Raw genomic sequence first — 26,072 nt, 5'->3', positions numbered from 1 at the left:
ACAGAAAATTAGATGTTGGATTCAGTTACATGAAAATAGGGTTTGTTAAAAGCTATTTTAGTGAATTTGGGACAGAAGCCACATTTCAGTGTTAAAAATTAGAGTGAAAATACATACAAATAACTTACAAGAACTTAAGTGAAAAGAGAGGGCGTGGCTTGGGAACTGAGGATTGGGATAGGTTCTAGTAGTATATGAAAGACTGCCCTGGTTTTCATGTAAAAGTGGAGCTACTGAGGGTAGAACCTAGTATAGAGAAGTTGAAGATCTGGAAAAGGGAGCACTTACTGAAGAGCTGTTTGAGAAGACAGGTTGACAGGATTGTGGAAGTAAAAGGCGATATATATGAAAATAAACTGGAGGGACTGAGAAAGGTCAGTGAAGTTTCCACATTAAAATGGGAAACTTAACTAAGACATGAAGTTTCTTCCTGAGAGATACTGAGATCAGTGGTTTAAAGAGGGTAAAAGGTAAAATTACTCCATGGAAAGTAAGTCTAGAATTCTTAGAAACAGTAAAATTTATGGAGTGGGTCGCTTTGGTTTGTTTCATAGTGCTGTTATTTTGGGAGGTTTCTTCCATCTGTGTTTTGCTATTCTATATATGAATGCCACCTTTGGGTACAGACATTTTTGAGCTATAAAGATACAAATAAAAAACTGAGAAAATTATTAAATTATAATTTATTTAAGGCACAAAGATAACCAAGTTAAAGGTTTCTCCCAGGTCTAGGATGTAATACAATGTTAAATAAAGCAAACTGTTAATTTTTTTATTTATTTTTATTTTATGTGCACTGATGTTTTGCCTGAATGTATGTCTTTGTGGAGAGTATGGGATCCTCTGGAAACAGAGTTACAGACAGCTGTGAGTTGCCATGTGGGTGCTGGGAATTGAACCAAGGTGCTCTAAAAGAGCAGACAGTGGCTCTTAACTGCAGAGTCATCTCTCCAGTCCCTAATATTTTTAAAATATTTTAAATTAGATTTTTTAAATAAAAAAGTCAAAATGCCCTAGTTTGAACCATAATTTTCCTTTAAATCAAAAGTAAAAATAAATTGGCCTTTATTAGGCATGGGAAAGAACTCTAACAGTAGATGTTTTATGTTAGAATAAGCTCAAGGATAAAGATCTTTTTATTCACTTAAGATGCCTGACACTCATCCTCCCCCTACTCCCAACAGCTTGTATTTTTTAGTGGTGGTGATACAATACTTTGAAACTGATATGTAATTCTTCTGTCTTGGTGGCTTTGTTTCAGAGCTATTTATGAAGAAATTGATGCTTATCACCACAAAGAAGCCCAAAGTCACAGTGACTGCTAAGGTAAAAAACAAAACAAAAAAAACCCACTGGCTTATGCAACATAGATTCCACATAATTCAGTGGGATTATCACATTTTATATTAAATTCCCTAAGTACCATTTAAGTACAATACTAAATTCCTCTGAACTACTCAACACTAATCAGTGCTCATTAATAACAATCTCCAAAAAGTTGGTTTCTAGGCAGTCCATACATATTAGATAAACCAACAGAACCCATCAACAGTGTTCCTGCATCAGTTTTCCTAAATGCCTGGTCTCCACTGACCTGTTCACTTTTTATTCCTTCACATTTTCAACCGTGGAAGAAGTGCATTCCAACCTTCCCTATGCTTAATTTGTGTGGCTTTCCAAAGTCTTCCAGGAGTGCAGGAGGTGGGCCAATGTCTTCCCTTTATTTCAGATGTATGATCAACTCATTAGCAGCACAAAGGACAACTCTCTAAAGTAGTCCCTGCTCAACTGAGGCCTGAAAGACAAGACCTGCTAACAGAGAAAGAAAGCCAGTGGACCACTTCTCTGCCGTAATGAAGCTTCAACAGAATAGTTAACATTTCTGGGTAACACTGCTGTTCCTGACAATGGCTCAGGATTTCAGGAGAAGCTGGCTGTAGCAACTACAACTTCAGCAGAAGGAGAACTGCCAGGTACTAGGCCAACTGGATAAATTGTAGACTCTTATGCTGCACAGGCATTCCTACCAATAGAAATCATCACAGACCTATAAGGGTACTTGAAGATGGTCCTGCTACAAAACATTGTGAACAGATGGGGCAGGAAGTGAAGACAGTGAGTGCCTTCATTTAACTGAATTTGAATGTAGAAGTCAGTTTGCACTTGTTTATAAGTAACATTTTGGTTTAAACTTGATGACTGGTTTAATTATATTTCAAGTGCCTGAGCAGAACATTGCATCAGGTGGCCTTTATAATGTTAAATGTTCTTGCCTTTTATTATAAATTACATTTTGAAACAAAGGCTACTGGAAAACACTTAAAATTAAATGACTATTATGTCAGAGTTGTATTGTTTCTGTTTCATTTTTTACCTCAGAGACCTTTTATATCAGTAAGTCTTCACAATTTCATCCTTACATCATACATTGGTGAACTTGGAATTATAACAATAAATGCTAGCATAGACTAACAGGTGAAATTCTTTGTCAGATCATTATACCATCATTTCCAAGTCATTGTCTATCCAGTACTCTGAATAAAACAGACCTCAAACTTAACAGGAAAAGTCATACTTGGATTAAGAATGCAAACTTGGAGCAAACTGTTAGAGCTGAGTGATGCCTCTTCCACTTTAAGTTTTCAAAACTGTCAGTTCAGCCAAGACAGCCCAGCAGGCAAAGGCACTGGCTGCCTTGTCTGACAACCCTGATTCCTGAGACCCACATGATGAAAGAAAACTGTCTCCCACAGCATGTCCACTGACCACCAGCACATGTGTGCTGCAGCATGGGTGTCACTCACCTTCCCTACATACTCACAAGACAAACAGGTTTTAAATAGTGTCAGTTTATACTGAAGGAAAGTAGCAGCCACCTTGCTTGGTGATAAGTTCTATGAACGAAAACAAACCACCTGTGCACATTTTCTTTTTCTTAATTTTTAGATACATTGTTGAAAGTATGAAGGGCTAATACTATGGAAGGCACCTACCTACAGAATTGAACTGAACTCCTAAAGCAGTTTATGTGTGTACTTGTGTGGGCAGCCACAGCATGCATATAATGGCAAGGAGATTCTCCTGGCTCAACCTCCCTTCTCAGTGTAAGGACTCTGGGATTACAGATGCGAGCTACTACACTGTCTTTTTAAAAAATATTTATTTATTTATTCTGTACGTAGTGTTCTCTCTGCATGTGTGCCTGTACTGCATACTAGGAGAGGGCACCAGAACACACTATAGATGGTTGTGAGCCACCATGTGGTTGCTGGGAATTGAACTCAAGACCTCAGGAGAACATCCAGTGGTCTTAACCTCTGAGCCATTCCTCCAACTCTTTTAAGGCTGATTCCAAGAACCGGAACTCAAGTTGTCAGGCCTATGGGGCAAACAGTTTAACCCACTGAGTCATCTCCCTGGCCCTTCAAGCAGTTTTTACTAGTCATACATGTGGTATACTGGACAGTCAAATATTCACAGGCTTGGTGAGTAACATTCCTGCTCTATTACTTAACACAGAGCAATGTTCATTTCCTGCCCTTAAGTACCATCACAAGACAGCAGCATCTTTTCATTACAGACTGAGTTTTGAACCTATTCTCTCAGTCTTAACTGAGATAAATGAAGATGGGAAGAAAGAAATAAAGCCATTTAAAATACAAGGTTTCAATATACATTACTGTAGAATATTTCTCTTCTGAGAAAGCATAATACATGATTTTCCAAAAATCACAAATCTGAAGCAGGTCTTGGAAGCTACTTCAATTATAGCCGGGAACTGGCAACTTGTGTCCTTCTTTTGCTTCAAAGAAAGTATAAGAAAGAGTGATGAGATCAACATTCACCATTCTGGGATCTTCTGCAAATTCAGGATCAATGTAGAAAAACACTGGCATATCTACTTCTTCCTGTGGATTAAGCCTTTGTTCTTCAAAACAGAAGCACTACAAATTAAAGAAAGATACTTGGTTAGTAACATTCCTACTCTTAAAACAAAGCATCTGCTCTTAAACACCATCATAGACAGCAGCATCTTTTCATCACAGACTGAGTTTTGTTTTAAGGGTTAGGAAACAATTTAATCTAATCTTAGCAAATACAGTAGCCAGGTGTAGTAGTGCAGCCCTTTGGTCACACCACCTGGAAGGTTTGGGTCAGTCTGGTCTACAGAGCTCCACGACAGCCAGGATACACAGACTCTGCCTCAAAACGAATAAAAGGAGCAAACACAGATTTGGTTTCACTCTCCCTCCAACTAGATGGTGTAAGCAATGAAGATCTCAAAAATGGCATTGTTTTGGAAGAAGGAGGTACTGATCTAGGCTTTTATTTATTTACTTTTCCTCACACTGTGGCCCACCTTGGCCTAGAATCCATTATGTATCCATATCCAGGCGAGACTCTGCCTCATGGCACTGTTCTCATCTCACCCTACTGTGACCTAGGATTACAAGCATGAACAGTAACACCTGGCCAGAAAATGAATTTTTAGAAATTAAAAGCATTTAATTCATATTAAGCAGTTTCGCATACTTTTAACATAAAGTTAACATTCAGTTTACCTGTATTTTATTGAAATACTGTCCAGCTTCAAATGGTACAACATTATATGTAGAAATTCCAATTACTGGTTTGTCAGTAGGATTCTTAGCTTTATAAAATGCCAGTGCGGTTTCTCCTGGTACCACCTGTTTCAATAAACACATATTATATCTGATGCTATTCTTTCCCGCTGCTAAATTAACAATCATATTATTTTCCTATTAACCTAATGTACTGTGAATATTGCCACAAGCTTATCTTAGTTTCAGATTGTCAATAAAAAATCAGTTATGAATGCCCCAGTTGGATATCTGACATCTTCAAGCAATAATCTACAAATCAGTTAAAATGTGTCCAAGGACAAACCAGGAAAAAAAAACAGCTCAAGCCCAACTACTTTATAACAGTTAAACCTGAATGTCATGATTAGCAATTTTTTTTTAAAAGGATGTCAATGTTAAGTTTACCTCAATTCTGAATAACTTAAATTTACAATCAGTATAAAACTGAATGAACAAAATCGGTTAAGCTAAAAGGAGCTAATATTTTGAGAAATAAAAAACAGCAACAATTCTCCATTATTCTATTTACTGCCATGCAAAAATCATAACCCACAAAATCCTTAATTAAGATTAAGTAATGCTTACTATACTGGGCAAGCACTATGTTTTATAAGGGTTTATTAATAATAACATTTGAAATAAAGACTTTTAAGGGTAATCTACAGTTAAAAGCATTCACCTCTATAGTCTAGAACAAGACCCTGGACCGTTAGTTAAGCAACAGTTTTAGATCTTCATTTAAATCTGCAATTACTGAAATTAGTAAAAATTTAGAAGCTTTTTTGGATACAATGATACTGGATTAGAATATGATTGTTGTTACTATTGAAATAGTTACTTCGTATCTTTAAAATTTTTTCTTCATGTAGAGTGCTTCCCCAGCACATACAAGACCGTTGGTTGGTTCATACGTCAGTACTTTCTCCTCCTCCCAAAGTTCTATTTTTTCTTTGACAGAAATACTTCTGATAAACCAGTAAATTACTTATGACCAATGATTCCCCACATATTTTCTATTATCACCTATACCAGAGTAAAAGTCAGAAAGCTATATAACATGATCAGGCAGTGCTAAGCTCAACATTCATGACCAAAAGATTTAGTCAACCTTTAATAATAGGATTATAATCACATGACATTGTTTCAACTTCATTAAAAATTAAAATATAGCCAGCACCATACATAACACAGTTGTTCATATCTCTAATTCATTTAGATCCTAATGCTATGATTGAGTATTTTTAAGGGGATATCAATGTTAAACAAACCTTAAATCTATTTACAGTAAGTTTTCAGCCAGAGTAAAACTGACTGAATAAAACCTTTGTTTAAACAAAGATCAATGCTCTGAGAAATCAAGAGTAACAGCAAGGCTAAGCTGAGGTAGGAGGATCATGAGTTTGATGTTGGCTTGAGTTACACAATGAAGGCCATCACAAGAACCCCAAATGTTATAGTTCCTCTTAAATATAAGGTACTATCAAAGAGTAAATGTTTCAAAACACTAACATAGTCCATGAATAATTCCATTTGTGAATTATATCCCATGGGGGTGTACTGGCATTTGGAAATGAGTTTAGATGGGTGCAATACTTTAGCATGGATGGGTGGATAGATGGCCCCATGAGTCACTCACATATATTTCTGTTTGCTGAGGTCTGAAGTTCCACTGGAGACTAGCATGCACATCAGCATTGAAGGTGACCTTAATGATTCGATCCTTAACAGGCACCATGTTTTCAATCTGGTCTGAGGAGTGCCCGGCCACCGCTGATCCTCCCAGTCCAGTAGTCTAGAACAAGACACTGGATACGTTAGTTAAGCAAGTTTTAGATCTTCATTTATTTCCTGGCTAAAAGTAAATCTGAAGACAACTGAATGTTCCACTCTGAGCCAAACAGTATACTACCCCTGATAATTTCCTCTGTGTCAACAGCTTGCCTATATTTGTTAAAGTGATTCCTATTTTCAGCAATGAGTCATTTTAAAAAGCAGATTTTGAAGACAAGCTATTTTTATCTAGTGTAAAGCAAAACTTTTGAAGTGTAACCTTTTATTAAATAGTTCCCTTCATTGTTAGGGTGCTTTACATAAATGATTATTCACTTAAGAAAAGTTTACCCAAACCTTGTCATTTCAATTAAAACACAAAACTGTCCATGTTCCTGCTTATCTATTTCTAACACAGCTGAAATCAGTCCACAGATTTATTTTATGTTCTGCTTCCCCAGGGCATCATAAATGCTTCCTCATGTGGGAAGGTCAATGGTTTTCTGACACTTGTCTGTAATTGTCTACATACACACAGATCTATCCTTTGTGACCAGTTCATGAGTACTTGCCTTTTTTGTTTAGTTTTTTATTTTCGGTTACCCAGTAAACTACCAAAGTACCAGGAATCTTTATCTGACCTTTCTTCACTGCTATTATTTCCTTATCAGATGTGGGGGTGATGCTACTTCCAAGACATCTTTCCGCTGCTTGAGGTTAACAGAAGTTTGTCTGATTTCCACACAATTTACCTTTCCTAAACTACAAAAACAAGCTGGGGTGATGGCACACACCTTTAATCCCAGCACTCAGGAGGCAGAGGCAGGCAGATCTCTGTGAGTTCAAGACCAGCCTGGTCTACAAGAGCCAAGAGCGAGTTCCAGGACAGTCTCCAAAGCCACAGAGAAACCCTGTCTCACAAAAACCAAAACAACAATACTATGAAAACAAAAAGCCAAACGTGAGGCTAATGGAAGACGCTAAAAGCTACTGTATCAATATTTTCCTTTCTTTCTCTCCTTACACAAGTTACTTAGCTTCATTCAATTTCTCTCAGCATTGCCAAAACTACACTTTCATCCTAAAAGGTAAATCCAGGGCAAGTATTTGACCTTATTTAACAGATAAGTACATAATTCTGTTAGGAGGTTGAGTTTTAAGATGACTGTTTTCCTAAAGAATTTAAGTCGCTTGAATAAAAAGCAATTTAAGTGTACTCCTTCAATATGAGCCCCTTATATATTCTTGGGGCATATGTTACTAAAGGTTTTCGAGTTCGATGCAATAATAGTTTCGCTGGGTTACATTTTAACTTGCTCATAAAAAGGAATCACTGAATCCCATGGCTTCCTAGATTTATTTCCTCATTTCTTGCTCTAAAACTTGGTGATTGCACAGTAGCAGGGCATTCTTGTGGACTTACCACTGCTAATAAACATGGAACATGACTTAAAGACTACTTAAAAAAAAATCTAACGTTAACATAGCCTAGCCCGACGAAAGCATGTGAACACATACACGCCGGGGTGTCAACTACTTCATTTTTGTCGGTCTCAGTACTACTTGCATATTAGGGTGGACAATTTTTTTTTGGAGGGGCGGGGTGTCCCGGGAACCTCCACTCACCCGGTCCCGGGGAGGACCCTGTCCCTGCGCTTCACAGAACCGCAGCAAGCAAGCCCCATCATTACGGAGCTGGCCTTGCACGGGCAGGTTTCTGTGGCGACCTTGGATCACGTCCGTCCCGATCAGGAACCTCGGACGGGTAACCTCGATCTCCCTAAGCGGAGGCCCCGCAGGGTGATGGCGCCGGTGGCACCCATCCCGCCCCTCGCCCCCACTCCCTACCTGGCAGTAGAGCCGATAGAGCGGCACGGCGGCGTAGGAGGCCCCCAGCATGCCCACGGCGGCCGCGGCCACGTAGGTGAGCACCGTCTTGTTCCGCCGCCGCCACTCGTCCTCCTGCGCGCGCTGGAAAGGGTTGCTGCTCCCGGGCCGCCCGCTCGGGCGCTTCCATGTCCCGAGCCGCCTCAGTCCCCGCTGCGCACCTCCGAGCCCATCCCAGCCGGGCCTAAAGGTCTGCCCCGCACTCGCCACCGTCCGGCCCCACCACCCAGGCCGGCTCCAGCAGCGGCCGTACAAAGCGACCGACCTCCATCCCTGACACCAAAACCCTCCCATAACCCCCCGGAACGAACTCCCGCCTGTCAGGGCCGCTAGGCCAAATCTCGCGAGACCTCGCGTGTCTCGCGGTACGCGGGTTGAGCCCCCGCCGCTGCCTTGACTACCAGATTCCTCAGGTAGCCGCTGAGCTACGGAGGCCGGGTGGCCAGAAGAGGGTAAGTTCGCGTTTTTGTTTTTTGGGTTTTTTTTTTGCTAGGTGGCTGTGCCTTGCACTTTGTTTCCCTCTAATACTTCTTTCATTTACTTGTGGCAAATGTATCTGGGCCCTTTGCATGCAAGCCCCTCACTGTAACACTGACACCCATCTTCCCAAACTCCACCAGCCTTTGTCTCGCCCAGCGGCCCCCAGCGGCAGCTCTCCCGCGGGGCTTCCACTTGGGGTTCACTAGCCCCATTGCTTATTGCCTGGGACCTGAGCTCAGACAAACTTCCCTCTTTCAGGAATACTTACTGTGCACACCGCATCCCGCTCGACTTCTGCATCTTCTCAGCCCACGGGCAGAAGTTTTCCACTGCGCTCGTAGCTCTTTGCTATTTACCCAGCAAAAGATCCAGTCAGAGAACCGCTCGCAAATTGCAGTTTGTTCAAAACAGAAGGACCAAGATATGAGGCCTCTTAAAGGAGGGGCTAAAAAGAATAAGGATGTGCCTCTATGCATCGTGCAGACAGAGGCCCCCCGGGATATATGCAATAGCTTTCTTCAGTTTTCTAATAGAACCAAGACTACTATTAAATAGCAGCTAGGAGCAAATTCTGAGGTTAAGCACTGATGAATTTACTAAGGCCTTGTCCTTCCATTTTTATTATTATTATTATTATTATTATTATTATTATTATTATTATTATTATAACTTCTCTGTAACCCGCTGGTCTTATTGCATGACTAGTTATTTCCCCACTGCTTCAGGCATAGTAAGAATTTCATAAAAGTTAGGTCTAATTTTTAATGGCTAGAGTGGGTCTAATTATCTCCACACTGTGGGTTAGAAACCTGAAAGCCTAAAGAACTGTGAGTCAGTCAACATTTGTTCCTTGTACTTTTTAATTGCCTGGGGCATCATCCAAAAATTAATCAGGCACGATCACCTTTGTTATTGATTGTCCTGTCTACTGAAGGACTCAGAAAATAAACCTGTAAATAAGGGGATTTCAGATAACAGTGTCTGCCGGCAAAATAGCTGGTGGCATGAAGTAATGGAGAGTGACAATGAGGCATAGTGAAGTTATGTCTCTCTGTAAGAAGTAAAATAAGGTCTTCCTAGAGGTGACATTTGAGCCTATTCCTGAACCTTGAAAAAGAACTGTCCCACAGAACCACAGTTTCAGGTCATACACAAGTCCAGAGGCAGCAACGGGTTGGGTAGGATTAAGAAGAAAACAACGCAGGGTCAGTGTGAACCTTGCATAGTGAGCAGAGCTGACAGTGGAAGGAAATGGGGTCACAGGAGGTACACAAAGACCTGATAGTCACTTGCACCATGTCTGAGGGAAGCTTGCTGTTAGGAGCACAGGAGTGATTGGATCTGAGTTCATTCACACTCAGGGAAGAAAAGGGTATTAGTTACATGGTGACAATGACAGGGAAGGGTGGAAGCAGGTGTGAGGAGGCAACCGTAGTCTGAGAGAAGATGGAGACCTTGATCAAGTAGCTGGTGAGCGGCCACGGAGCTGCGACATGGGAGTGTCCATGAAATCCAAGTCACCGTCTCGTACAGCACTTTGGTACATTGTCACACGAGCTACAAAACTCTTACTCTACAAATTTGCTTCTGTTTTGTTACGGCAGTATTGGTTCACCCTCTCCCTCGGTATGTAACTTGGTTCTTACGCCAGTTTGTCAAATTTTCAGGATAAAATCTCGTTTTAGTTTTCTTACAACGTAGACTCAAATTCCATCCTGGGAGCTGGAGATAGGGCTCAGAGGTTAAGAGCATTTGCTGTTTTTGTAGAGGACCTGGGTTCAGTTCCCAGCATTTACTTGGAGACTCAGAGCTTTGACTCCGGCTCCAGAGGCTCTGATACCCTTTTCTAGTCTCTTCAGGTGCTGCACACACATAGTGCACACACATACATGCAGACAGTATACTTGTAAATTTTTTAAAAATCCTATGTTAACATTAATGTGCTTGAAGCTAACAGTGTATGTCCTTTAACTCCATCCACCTACCCCCACTCCCACTTCCAGGTATTTTTTTTCTCCAGATTATTCAAAGCAGCTGTATAAATATGTCATTATTACCATTGTAGTCATGAATGCTTTTATTTATTAATTGAATATGAATATCTGAGGTATAGCCATTTTGATTGCAGTAAAATGATGTAGGTCTTTCTAGATTTCTCTTTTAATAAAGTAAAATAGACACCAATCCAATCCCCATACGATAATGTAAAATGACAGTTCATGTTTATAAAAATATTTCTGGATGATAATTAAAATATTTCAATCTCCAGTTTTTACTTTGAAATAATTGTAAAAGTTACATAATCGTTACAGACCTAATAAATTTCCTACTTATCCTTCACCTCATTTACCTAATCTTAAAGATTTCTGCACCATTTTAGAAGAGAGTAGACATGATATTCTGGAACTGTATACTTAATACATACATGAGTATTGATAACAAGGACCAACACAGCCATCAAAATCAGGCATTTTGTGTCAATCCAGTATTACCATGCTAGCACCTTGGGCCACTATAACAAAATTCTTCAGACTAGGTTACTCAGCAAATAATGTGTCTGGATGCTGGGAAACCAAGATCAAGGTGCTGATTTTATCAAACCATTGAGAAAATGGTTTCACCTCATTTTCTCATGAGGGTGCTCCCTCACTTGTAGCAGACTTGTGTGCTAGCTTGCCTGGGAGAAGTCAGAAAGCTCTGTGATGCCTTTCTGATAGGCACACTAACTGCATCCCGTCGATCACTTGTTCTCCATTATAATCTCATTTAACCTTAATAGCTCTTTAGTCCACATGCAGCTGCAATGAGGCTTGGGCTTCAACATGAGGATTTGAAGGAGCATGTGCCTTCAGAACTTCACACCATGGGATCTATGGATTCTGCTTAAGTTAGTGCCACTTGTGCTCGTTTGAATGTAATTGGCCCCCATGAGCTCATAGGGGGTGGCACTATTAGGAGGTATGGCCTCCTTGAAGTAGGTATGGCCTGTTAGAGGAAGTGTGTCACTGGGGACAGGCTTTGAGGTTTCTTGTGCTCAAGTTATGCCTCTTTTAGCTCACTTCCTGTTGCCTGTGGGATCAAGATGTAGCTCCTCCAACACCGTGTCTGCCTGCATGTTGCCATATTCCATGATGATAATGGAGTAAACCTCTGAAACTCAATCACCCAATGAAATATTTTCCTTTATAAGACTTGCCATGGTCATGATGTCTCTTTACAGCAATAGAAACTCTAAGACATCACTTGTCCCAGTTGTTTCCAATTTAGGTCTATAATCCAGTGATCCTAGGTGACCCCTGTTTTTAGCTGTCCTGCTTCTTTCGTTTTCACCAGTCTGGAATAGTTCTTTAGCCTTTCCAAATGGCCTTGATTTTTTTTTAAATAGTACTGGTTGGTTCGTTACCATAGTGTCCCTCAGTATGCATTTGTCTGATTTCTGTTTGTGATTCTTTCTCATGGTTTATGAACCTCTGATGGAAACATAAGTAAGGTGCTTGTCTCTTTGAATTTCTTTAGGAGTCATACAGTATCAAACTTGCTTCATGACTGTGAAGCTTTTACTAAGATGTAATGTCTTACTTGGGGTTTCTATTTCTGGGATGAAACACCATGGCCAAAAAGCAAGTTGGGGAGGAAAGGGTTTATTCGGCTTCCACTTCAGCACTGCTGTTGATCATTGAAGAAAGTCAGAACAGGAACTCAAATAGAGCAAGACTTCAGAGGCAAGAGCTGATGCGGACACCATGGAGGGGACTGCTTACTGGCTTGCTTCCTTTGGCTTGCTCGTTCCTATAGCACCCAGACCACCAGCCTAAGAATGGCACCACCCACTATGGGCTGGGCCCTCCCCACTGATCACTAAGTGAGAAAATGTGTTACAGCTGGGTCTCATGGAGGCATTTCCTCCACTGAGGCTGCTTCCTCTCTGAAAAGTACCTTGTGTGAAGTTGACACACTAAACCAGCTAATACATGTATCTTCAATTTTTTATTTTTATTTTTTGTGACAGTCTCCCAAAGACCCCAGGCTGACCTCAAATTAACAATCCTGTATCAGCCTTCAGTACTGCAATTACAGATGTACACCACCATACCTGGCCAAGTTTCTTTCTTATAAGGGTCATAAAACTCATTTTATACTCATTAAGAAGCAATTGATGTAGAGTGTTACTCCCTTGCATATTTTTGATTCTGCGTTTATATCAATACAGACCCATGAATTCCTATTCTAAGTAAGGGTAAATTTTACTGTTGTCATGCTCCTCTTCTGTTTTCCTGCCCTAACTTCGGCACTAGCCGTTAGTTTGAAGGTTTGGCTTTCTATAGTGGAGAGTGATATTTAGAAATAAAGTCGGGAACCCAGAAGTAGTCATTATTTCTGACCTTCTCAGCACAGAACCTGGTCAATTTGTACGTATAGAGCTACAGTTGTGTATATGTGCCCAACATGAGAAATAAGACTACTATTTTGTTTTGTTTTGTTTTGGTTTTGGTTTTTTGAGGCAGAGTTTCTTTGTGTAGCTTTGGAGCCTGTCCTAGAACTAGCTCACTGACTCTCAGACTCAGGGGGTCTGGATCAGTCCCATGCTAGCCTCCCAGCTGTCGGTCTGGGGTCCAAGAGCTCCCCATGTTCAGATCGGCTGTCTCTGCGGTTTCGCCAGCCCATTCTTTGCCAATTTGCTCATCACTCCTCTCTCTGTCACTGGGTTTCATGGGTTCAGTTTAGTGTTTAACTGTGGGTGTTTGCCTCTGCTTCCATCAGTCACTGGATGAAGGTTCTAGGATGACATATAGGGTAGATGTTAAGTTCATTATCAGGAATGGGCATTTAAGGTGGTCTCTCCACGATTGCTCAGCTTGCCAGTTGGTGTCATCCTTTTAGATCACTAGAGGTCTCACTGGTGCCAGATCTCTCTTCTAACCTATGATTATGGTCTCTAGATCTAACCTCTATTATGGTATATCTCACCCTGTTCTCCCCCTATTCTACCCTCCCACTCAACCTTCTTGTTCCACCATGACCTACTCTCTCCTCTTCTTCCCCTCTCTTCTTCCCAGCTCCCACTCCCCCCCCCCCACTTCCCGCCATGTTCCCAACCTGTTCAGGAGATCTTGCCTCATTCCTCTTCTCTGGGGTACCATGCATATCTCTCTTAGGTTCTTTCCTGTTTCCCAGACTCTCTGTCAGTTGAAGTGCAGACTAGTACTATCCTGATCCATGTCAAAAATCAAGTGTTCATAGGTGTGTGGGTTAAAATCAGGGTTTTCAATTCGATTCTGTTGGTCTACCTGTCTATTTTTGTGCCAATACCAAGCTGTTTTCAGGACTATAGCTCTCTAATAGAGCTTGAAGTCAGGTACAGTGATGCCTCCTGAAGTTCCTTTATTGTATAGGGTTGTTTTGGCTATCCTGGGCCTTTTTTTTTTCCGTATAATGTTGATTATTGTTCTTTCAAGGTCTGTGAAGAATTGTACCGGAATTTTGATAGGGATTGCATTGAATCTGTAGATTGCTTTTGGCAAGATTGCCATTTTTATTATGTTGATCCTACCAATCCAAGAGCATGGGAGATCTTTCCATTTTCTGGTATCCTCTTTCATTTCTTTCTTTAGAGACTCAAAGTTCTTGATATACAGGTCTTTCACTTCTTTGGTTAATGTTATGCCCAGATATTTGATGCTGTTTATGGTTATTGTAAAGGGTGATATTTCTCTGATTTCTTTCTCAGCCACCTTATCATCTGTATATAATAGGGCGACTGATATTTTTAAGTTAACCTTGTATCTTGTCACTTTGCTGAAGGTGTTTATCAGCTCTAGGAGTTCCCTTGCAGAGCTTTTCGGGTCACTTATGTAAACTATCATACCATCTGAAAATAGTGAAAGCTTGACTTCTTTTCCTATTTGTATCCCTTTGATGTCCTTTTGTTGTCTTATTTCTCTGGCTAAAACTTCAAGTACAATATTGAAGAGATATGGAGAGAGCGGACAGCCTTGTCTTGTTCATGATTTTAGAGGAATTGCGTTGAGTTTCTCTCTATGTAGTTTAATGTTGACTGTTGGTTTACTGTATATTGCTTTTATTATGTTCAGGTGTGTTTCAGTTATCCCTGATCTCTCTAGGACCTTTATCATGAAGGGGTGCTGAATTTTGTCAAAGGCTTTTTCAGCATCTAGTGAGATGATCATGTGGTTTTTCTTTTGCAGTTTGTTTATATGATGGATTACATTGATAGATTTTCTGATGTTGAACCATCCCTGCATTCCTGGGATGAAGCCTACTTGATCATGGTGGATGAGTTTTCTGATGTGTTTTTGAATCCGATTTTCTAGTATTTTTGCATCGATGCTCATGAGGGAAATTGGTCTGTAGTTCTCTTTCTTAGTTGTGTCTTTGCATGGCATGGGTACCAAGGTAATTGTAGCCTCATAAAAAGAGTTTGGCAGTGAGCCTCCTGCTTCTATTGTTGTGGAACCCTTTGAGGAGTATTGGTATTAGCTCTTCTTTGAATTTCTGGCACAATTCTGCACTGAAGCCATCTGGACCATTTTTTTTTTTTGGTTGGGAGACTTTTGATGACTACTTCTATTTCATTAAGGGTTATAGATCTGTTTAGATGGTTTATCTGTTCTTGATTTAGTTTTGGCAAGTGATATCTATCCAGGAAATTGTCCATTTCCTTTAAATTTTCGAATTTTGTGGAGTACCGGTTTTCAAAGTATGCCCTGATAATTCTCTGGATTTCCTCAGTGTCCGTTGCTATGTCCCTTTTTTGTTTCTGATTTTGTTAATTAGCATGCTCTCTCTCTGTCTTTTGGTTAGTTTGGACAAAGGTTTGTCTATCTTGTTGATTTTCTCAAAGAACCAACTATTTGTTTCATTGATTCTTTGCAATGTTTTCCTGATTTCTACTTGATTGATTTCAGCCCTCAATTTGATTATTTCCTGGCTTCTTCTCCTCCTGGGTGAGTTTGCTTCTTTTTGTTCTAAAGCATTCAGCTGTGCTGTTAATTCTCTAGCGTGACTGTTCTCCAGTTTCTTCATGTGGGCAATTAGTGCTATGAATTTTCCTCTTAGCACTGGTTTCAAAGTGTCCTATAAGTTTGGGTATGTTGTGTCTTCATTATCATTGAATTCTAGGAAGACTTTAATTTCTTTTTTTTTTATTTCTTCTTTGATCCAGGAGTGGTGCAATTATGCATTATTCTTGTATTTTCATAGGCATGTCCTTTAGGTTAGGGAAGTTTTCTTCTATGATTTTGTTGAATATGTTTTCTGTACCTTTGAGCTGTATTTCTTTGCCTTCTTCTATACCTGTTATTCTCAGGTTTGGCTTCTTCACGGTGTCCCATATTCTGGATATTTTGTGTTAGGAATTTGTTGGTTTTGAGATTTTCTTTGATTGATGGCTGTATATCCTGTAATGAGTCTTCAACACCTGAGATTCTCTCTTCTATCTCTTGTATTCTATTGGTGATACTTGCATCTGTAGTTCCTGATCGTTTATCCAACTTTTCTATTTCAAGCATCCCCTCATTCTGTGTTTTCTTTATTGTTTCTATTTCAGCTTTCAATCCTTCAACTCTTTGAGTGGTTTCCTTCATTTGTTTGGTTGTTTTTTTCTTGGTACTCTTTATATTCTTTAAGAGATTTGTTTATTTCTTGAATTTTTTGGTTCGTCTTTTCCCTCCATTTCATGTTTTTTTTTGTTTTTTTCTTCTATTTCTTTAAGGGATTTCCTCATTTCCTCTTTGAGGGTCTCTATCATCTTCATAAAATAATTTTTAAGGTCTGTCTCTTCTGCTTCATCTATGTAGTGCTTTTTAGGACTTGCTGGCATTGGGTCTCTAGATTCTGGTGGAGTCATATGGTCTTTCTATTGCTGAGTGAGCTCTTATTCTATCTTCTTCCCATCTCTTCTTCCAGTAGGTGCAGGTGGGGTCTTTCTGTCTCCACTGGTCTTCTTTCCTGAAGCTGAAGCTGGGGACGCTGGAGGATGGGGTTTGAAGCTGGGGATGCCGGAGGGTGGGGTCTGGAAGGACCGAGGCCTTTCCTGTGTGGTGGATCCTCCGGATGCCAGAAGCAGGACCCCGGAAGATTGAGGGAGTTGTTGATGGGGGGATCCAAGCTCACCTGAAGCTGGGGACACCGGAAGGTGGGGTCTAGAAGGACTGATGCCTTCCCTGTGTGTGCGTGTCCTCTGGATGCCAGGAGCATTCCCCCGGAAGATTGAGGTAATGGGTGATGGACGTGGGAGGGGGGTGGAGTGTGGTCCCAGGGAAACCCAAGCTCACTTGAAGTTGGGGGACCAAGATAGCACATTTTAAAATGATTTCCGAGCTAGAACAAACTGGAATTAAACATAAAGTTGATGTCAGAAAGCAGTGTGGAGGCCTGAGGACTAGGCTCTTATAATACAAGATTGACATATACAGTTAGAAGAATAAGGCTGTGTTAGAAAAAGCTGAAATGTATTTGTTTTCCTCTAAGGCTTTGAATGAATGCTTAACCCTAAGCTATAATTTGGTGAGTCTGAGTGTGTTTGTGATGTTGCATAAATCACTGTGGTAACTAATGCTGAGTGGTGTTCCACTGAATGGAATGTGAACTCCTCAGGGCTAGTCTAACCCTGTTCTGCAGCTACAAGTATGATTACACATTTAAAATGTAAAGCCTGGGCTGGCACTAAAGATTGACACTTAAATGTCCATTGTCATTCTTCAGCAGAAAATAATTAAACCTGGTAAACTCCTTCCAGTTAGCTATGGTCATGTCTAGTTTTACACTAAGAAAGTAAAGTAGCCATATAAGCCTTTTGATATTCACATATTGTCATCTAACCTGGTTGTTGGTTTTCTGAAAAGTTAAAGATGATGAGGCTGTAGTTTTAAAGTTTGGTTTGTAGTTACATTTTATATATAATCAGAAAAAAATTAATTTATTTCTTCTTTGGTTTTTTGAGACAGGATTTCTCTTCTGGCCGTCCTGGAACTTGCTCTGTATACCAGACTGGCCTCAAACTCAGTTATCTGCCTTCCTATGCTGCCCCCCCCAGCCCCCTACCATCCCAGTGCTGAGATTAAAGGTGTTCACTGTCATGCCTGGCTCATATTTTTCAGTATTTTTAAAGCATGATATAATTGAAGTTTCAGCCTAAATATGGTAGCCATTGATCTGTATTCCCAGCAGTTTGTTTTCCAAATAAAATTCCTTGATTCCTCCAGCAATATGAGATACCTAGCAATTATTTTAATAGAATTAGCAGCTGTTTATTTTGGAGCTATTTATTATAATAATTGGGTTCACAGTATAAAGGAATACATATTTATATAAATAGCAAGAAAAATGAGTTGTAATTTAGTTGGAAGCAGGCTAGATAATCACTATATCCTAATTAGTGCATAGCAAAGCCATAAAGTTGCCTCAGAATCTCTTGATATCCTCCTTCCTTATTTCCTGACAGCTGCTTTTATGCCTTTTTGATGAACTGCTACTCTTAAATGGGTTTTAATGAGCTTGTGTAAGTGACAGATATGATGAAAAGAAGACATTCATTTATACATGCTCTTCATTCAAGTGACATTTAGCATAGTAAAGCAACCTCTCTGAATATGGGACTTGTTCGGTCCTACAGGACACTGCTCTTAAAATGTCCCACTATTTATATATTAATATATATGTATATAATGATTATTTTACAATAAAGTGAAGGCTAGAAATTACTTAATCAATTGTTTATCAGGAAAGATAAAGTCATGGTAAGAATATAACATAAATCGTAAGGAAGAAGTATCAATTATCTGACTATCATTTTCATCTATATCTTTGTTATAGTATATTAAAATACAAATTTAAACCATTAAGAATGGAGAAAATATTGAACACAACATATTAACTTAATCACATATCAAACTGATAACATATCCATAAGGGAAAGAAACTACTAAAGTAAATTGTGTGCTATACTCTTATTATATATCGCCATTAGAAATCATGAAACTTACTTGGTCAATGCTATGGCTTGAATGTTTGTAGTCTTTTCCCAAATTCATATATTGAAATACTGATATCCCAGTTGTTGATGATGGATCTCTCAAAACTACTATGTGGAAACAGCAAAATTATCATTTCAATCAACAAATATAACAAATATAAAGAAATTTCTTCAAAAAAAATGTCCCACTATTTTAGATGGTCCTTGAACTTGATTTGATTCTCTGCTTGTTTCTGTCTTGAATTTGTTAATGGTTATTTAATGTGAAACCTTGCATTTTAGTTTTATATTAGGGCCTCATAGCCAATCCTGATCAAATTAAACATGAGTACACACACACACACACACACACACACACACACACACACACCACAGCATACACCTATCATACCTCAAATGGACTGACTGACATTATATTGAAGCTAAAGAACAATCTGTCTATTGGAATAAACATTGTTAAAGACAAAGGCATAAAACCAAGGGGAAATTCAGAATCAGAGCCCAACTTTAGGTGGTTAAAGACAGAAGAAAGTCAAAACACAAATCTCAATCTCCAGGAAGCAGTCAAGCTATTCCTTGAACTAAAGTCAATCAACAATCCAAGCTCCTTACGCCTGTGCACAAGGTTAGATAGTGTACACTGCCTACTTCTGTACCCTCCTGTCCTGTCTCTTGAGTATGGTCCAGCTGTACTCTGTCACGTTCTGTAGGTACCCGAATGTGTGCTGCTGTTCAAAAATCACTTGTCTCATGTCTCTTCCAAGCAAGGTTCACTTATTGTTGTTTAGGTTTTACCTATTCTGATTTGCCTTTCGTTGCCCAGTCTCCTTTGACATTACCGTCCAGTGTCTGAAACATAACACATTTTATTGTAGCTGTTTATTGTTTTTCTCACACCACAGAGAGCAGAAATCTTGGCTGCTCCACCAAGGACAAGGATTTAGTACATTAGCTACCTGCGATTGAACTTAGTTATTGGTGGAGGAACACACAAATGAAAGCAAACAGGATGAAGTTGGGGCTGTTTCAGGAAGCTGTGCTGTGAAGAGCTCCTGTTTCACAAAGCCTCAAAGCCCTTTTTTGAAGCTTTTCCCAGTATCTTCCTCAAGATTAGACTGTGTGTTGCTATTGGCAGATTCTTACGTGTCCAGCCCCAGGGAAAATGAGCGGCATTCCTGAGCAACTTGAGTTCTTAAAAGAAAAAAAAAAGCACTAGCAGAGTGAATGTTGCCTTTGGATGCTGAGTAAAGGAGATAGTGAAATAACTCTCATCCTCTTTTATATCTTACCCTATGGGAATTTCACATTACTTAAACAGGATCAGTTAAGAGAAAGGAGGCATTCCTAATCCCCTCATCCTTTTCTTCTTTAAGAGAAAGACCTAAGAGAGGAGACAAAGTAAGGAACCCGGTTGGGCAAAAATGCACACTCAAGAGAGAGAGAGCCATTTTCTTGAGCAAAGGCCGCCATGCCGGTGTTCTTAAATACACCATGATTTACACATAGTTGACCGGTTACTTTACAAAACCTCTGCTCCAGTGTGCTATACAATAGCTTGCCTCCATTCTTTTTTTTAAAAATTATTATTAATTATTATTGTTTTTTATTTAGGTTAGATAGAAACAATCTTGTTTCACATGTCAATATCAGCTTCCTCTTCCCTCCTTCCCCGCCCTCCCCACCAGGTCCCCCAGTCCCCCACCCAATCTCCACTCCGATCCCCAAGGAGGGTGAGACCCTCCATGGTGGATCTCTAGTGACTGTCATTTCATCCAGGGCAGGGCCTAGGCTGTTCCCCAAGAGTCCCGGATGAGAGAGCCTCCTTTATTGTGGCATGGGTACTCAAAGTCTATTTGTACACCAGGGATTAAACAGTACCCAAGGCCCCATAGATTACCTAGGCCTCCTCACTGACACCCGCATTCAGGGGGTCTAGGTTGGACCCATGCTTTCCACACAGCCATCAATCTGGGGTCCAAGAGCTCCCCCTTGTTCAGGTCAAGTGTTTCTTGCCTCCATTCTAAAGCTGTCCATTTTGTGTTTTTCAAGGGTGATCTGACCCTGTAGGTCTTACTTCACAAGGGATATTTAGTTTCTAATATGAGAGTCAATGAATCACGAAGTGTCAAATCACATGTGTCGCTGAGATTTTTTTTTTTTAACTGGGTAGTCAGCACTGCTATGCCCTCACTCTCTCTTGAAATGACTGCAGAGTGATGTGGTTACACTAGTATGCTTTTCCCACTCTGGTCCCTCACAGATGGCCTGACTGCAGGCTGCCCCATGCAAGACTCATCATAAGAGGCATGTGTATATCAGAAACAACACCCCCCCCCGCAAAAAAAGCAAGGGAGTACTTGTAGTGTAACAGTTATGGCATGCTATCCCACATTTGGAGAAACTGGGGGTGAGTTAGTGGCTTCTCCAAAGTCTTGGCTAGTTTGACAGCAGAAGTGGAACATAGCCTTCTGGGACAGCACTCTTTCAGTTGCTGCACATTGTAGATTGTCCTAGTTAGGGTTGCTATTTCTGTGATGAAGCACCATGACTAAAAGCAGGTTGAGGAGGAAAGAGTTTATTGGACTCCTGCATCAGTGTTCATCACTGGAGGAAGTCAGGACAGGAACTCAGACAGGGCAGGAACCCTAAATGCAGGAGCTGATGCACAGTCCATGGAGGGGTGCTGCTTACTGCCTTGCTCAGCCTGCTTTCTTATAGAGCCCAGGACCACCAGTCTAGGAATGGCACCACTTTCAATGGACTGGGCTCTCCTCCATCAACCACTAATTAAGAAAATGCCTTACAGGCTTGACACAACCCAATCTTTCTTTTTTTAATGTTACTTTGTTTATTAACAATTATAGTACAGATTTTATTGGCAGAAATTATGCACACCATTATGGACTACACACCTGGAAAATGTGCCAAAGCAAAAGCTGATGTAGCAGTAGGAAAATCTCATGGCATTTGAGTAAAGGACCTACATCCCAGCCCTCAAGGTGTCCCTATAGTCTTCATGCACAGACAACTCATCAGAAATGAGTCTGGAATGCCTTGTCAAAGAATTATGGATTGAAAAGGGGAATTAGGCTCCTTATACCTCGCGATTAAAACTATCTTTTATTTTTGTTTTTTAAAATCAACCAACTCAGCTAGATAGTGGTGGTGCATACCTTTAATCTCACCAGTCAGTAGGCAGAGGCAAGTGGATCTCTGTGAGTTCGAGGCTAGCCTGGTCTACAGAGCAAGTTCCAGGACAGGCTCCAAAGCTACAGAGAAGCTCTGTCTCGAAAAACCAAAACCAAAGCAAACCAAACAAAGAAAAATCAACCAGCTGTCCCCTTTCGGTGGTTATAGTTGCCAGTAGTTCCTCAGCTAGTGGTAGAATGTTGTGATCACCTTCCTCCGTGCTTCGATTGTCTGGCTTGAGTTTGCACAGGTCATGTGCTAGTGTATTCACACTTGCTGTGAGTGCATATGTGCAACTTCCCCATTGTTTCCAGAAACCAGTATTTCTTGTAGGCATCCATCACCTCTGGCTAACATGTCAATCCCCGCTCCCTCTCCCTCTCCTCCTCCCTCAACCCCCAATCCTCCCAGCCCATCACCCCCACTCCACCCCCACTCCGCTCCCCAGGGAGGGCAAGGGCCTCCATGAGGGATTTTCAGGGTCTGTCACATCACCCAGGGAAGGGCCCAGGTTCTTCCTCATGTGTCCAGGCTAAAAGAGCATCCCTCCACATGGCATGGGTTCCCAGAGTCCTTCTGTATGTCAGCAATACGTACTGCTCCATTCTCCCAGGTCCCACAGATTACCAAGGCCTCCTCTCTGTCACCCAGGTTCGGTGGGAGGGATGTCTGGATCAGTCCCATGCTGGCTCCTCAGTCATCAGTCCCCCACCCAATCTCTTATGGAGGCATTTTCTCAATTGAGGTTCTCTCCTCTTATAGCTCTAGCTTGTATCAAGTTGACATAAAAATACCTAAACATATGCGAAGCTATGCCTGCTAGATGAACGATCCATGGTGGCATTCATGAACAGATATTCTATATGTTTGCTAAGTCACCTCTTGCCAGCCATAAATTATTGTAATACCTGTCTTTAGAAGACATCATGTGGCTCCATACCTGTGTACATATGGACAACACTCATTGGATCCAATGGGTTACTTTTTAGAAAAGAGAAACGGGAAATAAGAAGACATGAGGTTGGAAAGTGAGTGTGAGAGGAATTAGAGAAAGAAATGGGTTGAATATGATCAAAATACATTATATACATGTATGATATTCTCAAAGAATAAATAATAGTAGTGTATCTTTTTAAAAAGATAGCTTGCCTTTAATAAAAACCCTGAATTTGGATTTACCACCACTATGGATCCTCAAAAGCTTGTCCTTAAGATGTTTTGTTTTCCCTCTCATTTTTTTCTAACCTCTCCCTTTTTTTCTTCCTTTTACTATTTGGGAATTTTTTGTTACTTTGTTGAGACAGGGTATCTCTGGCTGGAGACTCATGAACCTACACTTCCCCAACATCCCTGTGCTGGTGTCACAGGGACATAGCAGAATGTCCACTAACACCCCTCCTTCTGTTGTTCATAATTATTTACTAATGTGTTAAATTTTTATTTCAAAGGGTATTTTATACACCATATAACACACACACACACACACACACACACACACACACACCTAATTAGCCACATCTTTTTTGAGCAAATCATGTTGTGCCCTATATTTCCTTACTGCTCTGCCAGGAAGCTAGTTACTTTATAGACCGTGACTCCCCCTGCCCCAGTAAAATTTCTTCCCTATATCCTTGGTATAGGAACAGTACCCTCCTTTAGGAAGAGCCTTATTGGGCACCTTTCCACTCCTTCTCTAACTACTCAAGATCAGCCCTTACACTCAGTGTGAACTAACAGTCCCCTCTGTCCTGACTGGAATAGTAATATGAATAGAGATCTATTATATGGCCAGAAGTCTCTGAAAAGAAGCTTTCTTATGGATTACTGTTATTATCGTCATTATTAGATTGTGGAGTCTTGCTATTAAACCAACAAATCTCTCCTTGACTGGGTGTCACACTTTGTCCTTCCTTTTCCTTCCAGTGATCTTTAAGGCAAATGACTGGAAAGACATTGGGGTTTCTTGACCTCACAGTTTGCAAAGTGCTTTGAAACGAATAGAGAAGCATGCTCTCAAGAAAGGGTGAGAATTAGGAAGATGTGTTACTTTAATATTTGCAATGACAGCAGAAAAATTCTAGTGGTTTATGATAAGGAGAGTCTGTGTGTGCTGAGGTGTTATGATGCAATTGTTGTAAATCAACATATTGCAAATGTGCAGTTTACAACAAAAGTGTGTGCGCGTGCATGCGTGCGTGCTGCCATCTGTTGGCTTGCTAGTAACTTTTCTCACTTAAGACATCTATTTGTTTATAGAGCTTGGAATAGGATATTATTTTTTAGGCGATACTAGTTAAAGCCTTTTTGTCATTTACAAGGTAGTTGGTGCATGAGTGCCAGTGTGTGTATTCATATGCGTGTGTACATGTGTGAGTGAACATGCATACATGTGTGCATGAACACGTTGTGAGGGGACTAGATGTTGCCATCAGGTGTCCTCTATCACTCTTGACCTTATTTTTGAGACCATCTCTTATTAAAACTGGAGTTCACAGATTGCTATATTTGCAGGCCATCGAAGCTCAGTGACCCTCCCGTGACCCTCCCTTCTCGAGTCCCCAGCATGGGGATTACAAGGGCTCTCAGCTATTTACACAGGTGCTGGGGATGGAACTTGGGTCTCATGCTTGGCCCACCAAATAGATTTTTAAAAGATCTTAAGTTAACAAAAGAAAGTATTTAAAGATTAACTTATAAATGTACAAGATTTAATGGGGAAATATTAAGCGAAACAAAATAGGGATGTTTTTATTGGGGGAGAAATCACTTATGTGAGAAACCAAGAAAGACAAGAACCTAAGGTCCACATGCTGCTCTCCCGGCCACAACTGGAACCCAAAGAGAGAAAGCATCTCTTCCCCTAGCTCTTTGTAAGTCTAGTATGATTTTCTAACAAATGCCACTGCTTTTTTAAATTAGGGAATATTTGAAGTTAATATGTACATATAAAAACCCCAAACATCTAAGAAAAGTTGGTTAGACAAAATGACAAGAGGGAATTGGTTTTACAAGATGTAGGAACATATTATAAAGCCTATTAATTACATCAAATTTAGTGCATGAATAAATAAGTTAATCAAAAAAGTTAAATGAAATGACAAGAATTGATCCAAATACAAGAATTAGTCTGAAGATTGCATGTCAGATCAGAGGTGGCAAACAGCTTGTAAGTGTGATCAGACATGTGGATGATCTTCCAGGGAGAAAGTCGGGCCTGGGTCTGTCCTTGACATTCATCCTAAGATAGTTATCAAGGATTTTAAAATGTAGTCATAAAAGCTCTAAAAGAAAATCCATGAAACCGACTTACCTTGGAGTGGCAAAGGGGTTTCTAGTTCAAATTTAAATATAGAAACCACCAAAGATCAGTGAATATAGCCACGTGTATTTACATAAAAATGTCCATAACTAAAAATTAAGAGAAACACATGTATTTGCAATTTTAGTGCAAATGGAGGAATATTGAACAGGAAAAAAATGGCAAAATAAGCAGCTTTTTTTCTAAAATGGTTCTAAAAGCAAAAAGAAGGAAGCAAAAGTTTGTAGCTTCCTTACAATACAGTTTTCATTAAGATTTCAAAAAGATTTAGAAATTAATCATGACGGTGACATTCAGAATAACAGACACTATTTTGGGAAAAGTAGTTGAAATTTGTATCAGTTTCTTTACGACGTGCCTGGTAATTTCATCCTTTCTGATATATTTTATGCCTACCTATTTTACTTTTTTTGTGCTTTTGATCTGTTAAAATATCTCATTTTAGAAATTATTGAGATTATACATTACCAAGTCTTAATCAAAGATTGTATGCATGATGGGCAATTTTTTATCTGATAAGATTTCTGTTTTATTATAGTTTAATTAAGTTGTAAGAGAAGAGAGTGATCTATTAAAATAAAGCCTAATTTTCTGAAATAAATAAATCCTATAAAACAAAATGCTCTTCTGTAGTGTTCTAGTTTGTTTTTGCTGACCTGATCTTTTCTATCTTCTGACTCAGCAAACTAGATCAGCAATATATTTTCCTTGAGTGCTTATATTTTTAGTAACAGGAAAAAAGTTTTACTTCTGTGTCATTCTGTCAAAGTAGTGGGGACATATGCGTCATCCTTGTCCGTGTGACTCTGTGTATAACATTACTAGAACC

General features: G+C 40.0%; 3 protein-coding genes across 9 annotated transcripts in view; 2 read left to right on the top strand and 1 right to left on the bottom strand.

The window, feature by feature from the left end:
• Positions 1 to 2,346, top strand: part of Tom1l1 (target of myb1 like 1 membrane trafficking protein) — a 44,932-nt gene extending 42,586 nt beyond the window's left edge. For 2 of the 3 annotated variants that reach the window (XM_013117670.3, XM_040749475.1), the window contains 2 exons: positions 1,262 to 1,326; positions 1,730 to 2,346. In XM_013117670.3, coding sequence (XP_012973124.1) covers positions 1,262 to 1,325 — 64 coding nt within the window. In that variant the 3' untranslated portion in view covers position 1,326; positions 1,730 to 2,346. Of the gene's footprint in view, positions 1 to 1,261 lie in introns of all 3 variants that reach the window. The other variant, XM_005075820.4, reaches the window with a different exon arrangement.
• On the bottom strand, positions 669 to 8,580 carry LOC101836904 (cytochrome c oxidase assembly protein COX11, mitochondrial). Its single transcript, XM_005075819.4, has 4 exons — positions 8,223 to 8,580; positions 6,241 to 6,396; positions 4,563 to 4,688; positions 669 to 3,944 (listed from the first exon to the last, which is right to left on the bottom strand). Exons 1-4 carry the CDS (start codon positions 8,553 to 8,555, stop codon positions 3,762 to 3,764), a joined length of 798 nt encoding a protein of 265 aa, XP_005075876.1. The 5' UTR covers positions 8,556 to 8,580; the 3' UTR covers positions 669 to 3,761.
• A 47-nt stretch (positions 8,581 to 8,627) lies between these two features.
• Positions 8,628 to 26,072, top strand: part of Stxbp4 (syntaxin binding protein 4) — a 159,283-nt gene continuing 141,838 nt past the window's right edge. For all 5 annotated transcript variants that reach the window (XM_040749472.1, XM_005075817.4, XM_040749474.1 and 2 more), the window contains exon 1: positions 8,628 to 8,713. The gene's annotated coding sequence lies outside the window, so the exon portion shown is untranslated. The remainder of the gene's footprint in view (positions 8,714 to 26,072) is intronic.

Source organism: Mesocricetus auratus, unplaced genomic scaffold (assembly GCF_017639785.1).
Source record: "Mesocricetus auratus isolate SY011 unplaced genomic scaffold, BCM_Maur_2.0 Super-Scaffold_100007, whole genome shotgun sequence".
Classification (NCBI taxonomy): Eukaryota; Metazoa; Chordata; class Mammalia; order Rodentia; family Cricetidae; genus Mesocricetus; species Mesocricetus auratus.
This window is presented reverse-complemented; position numbering and strand designations above follow the sequence as displayed.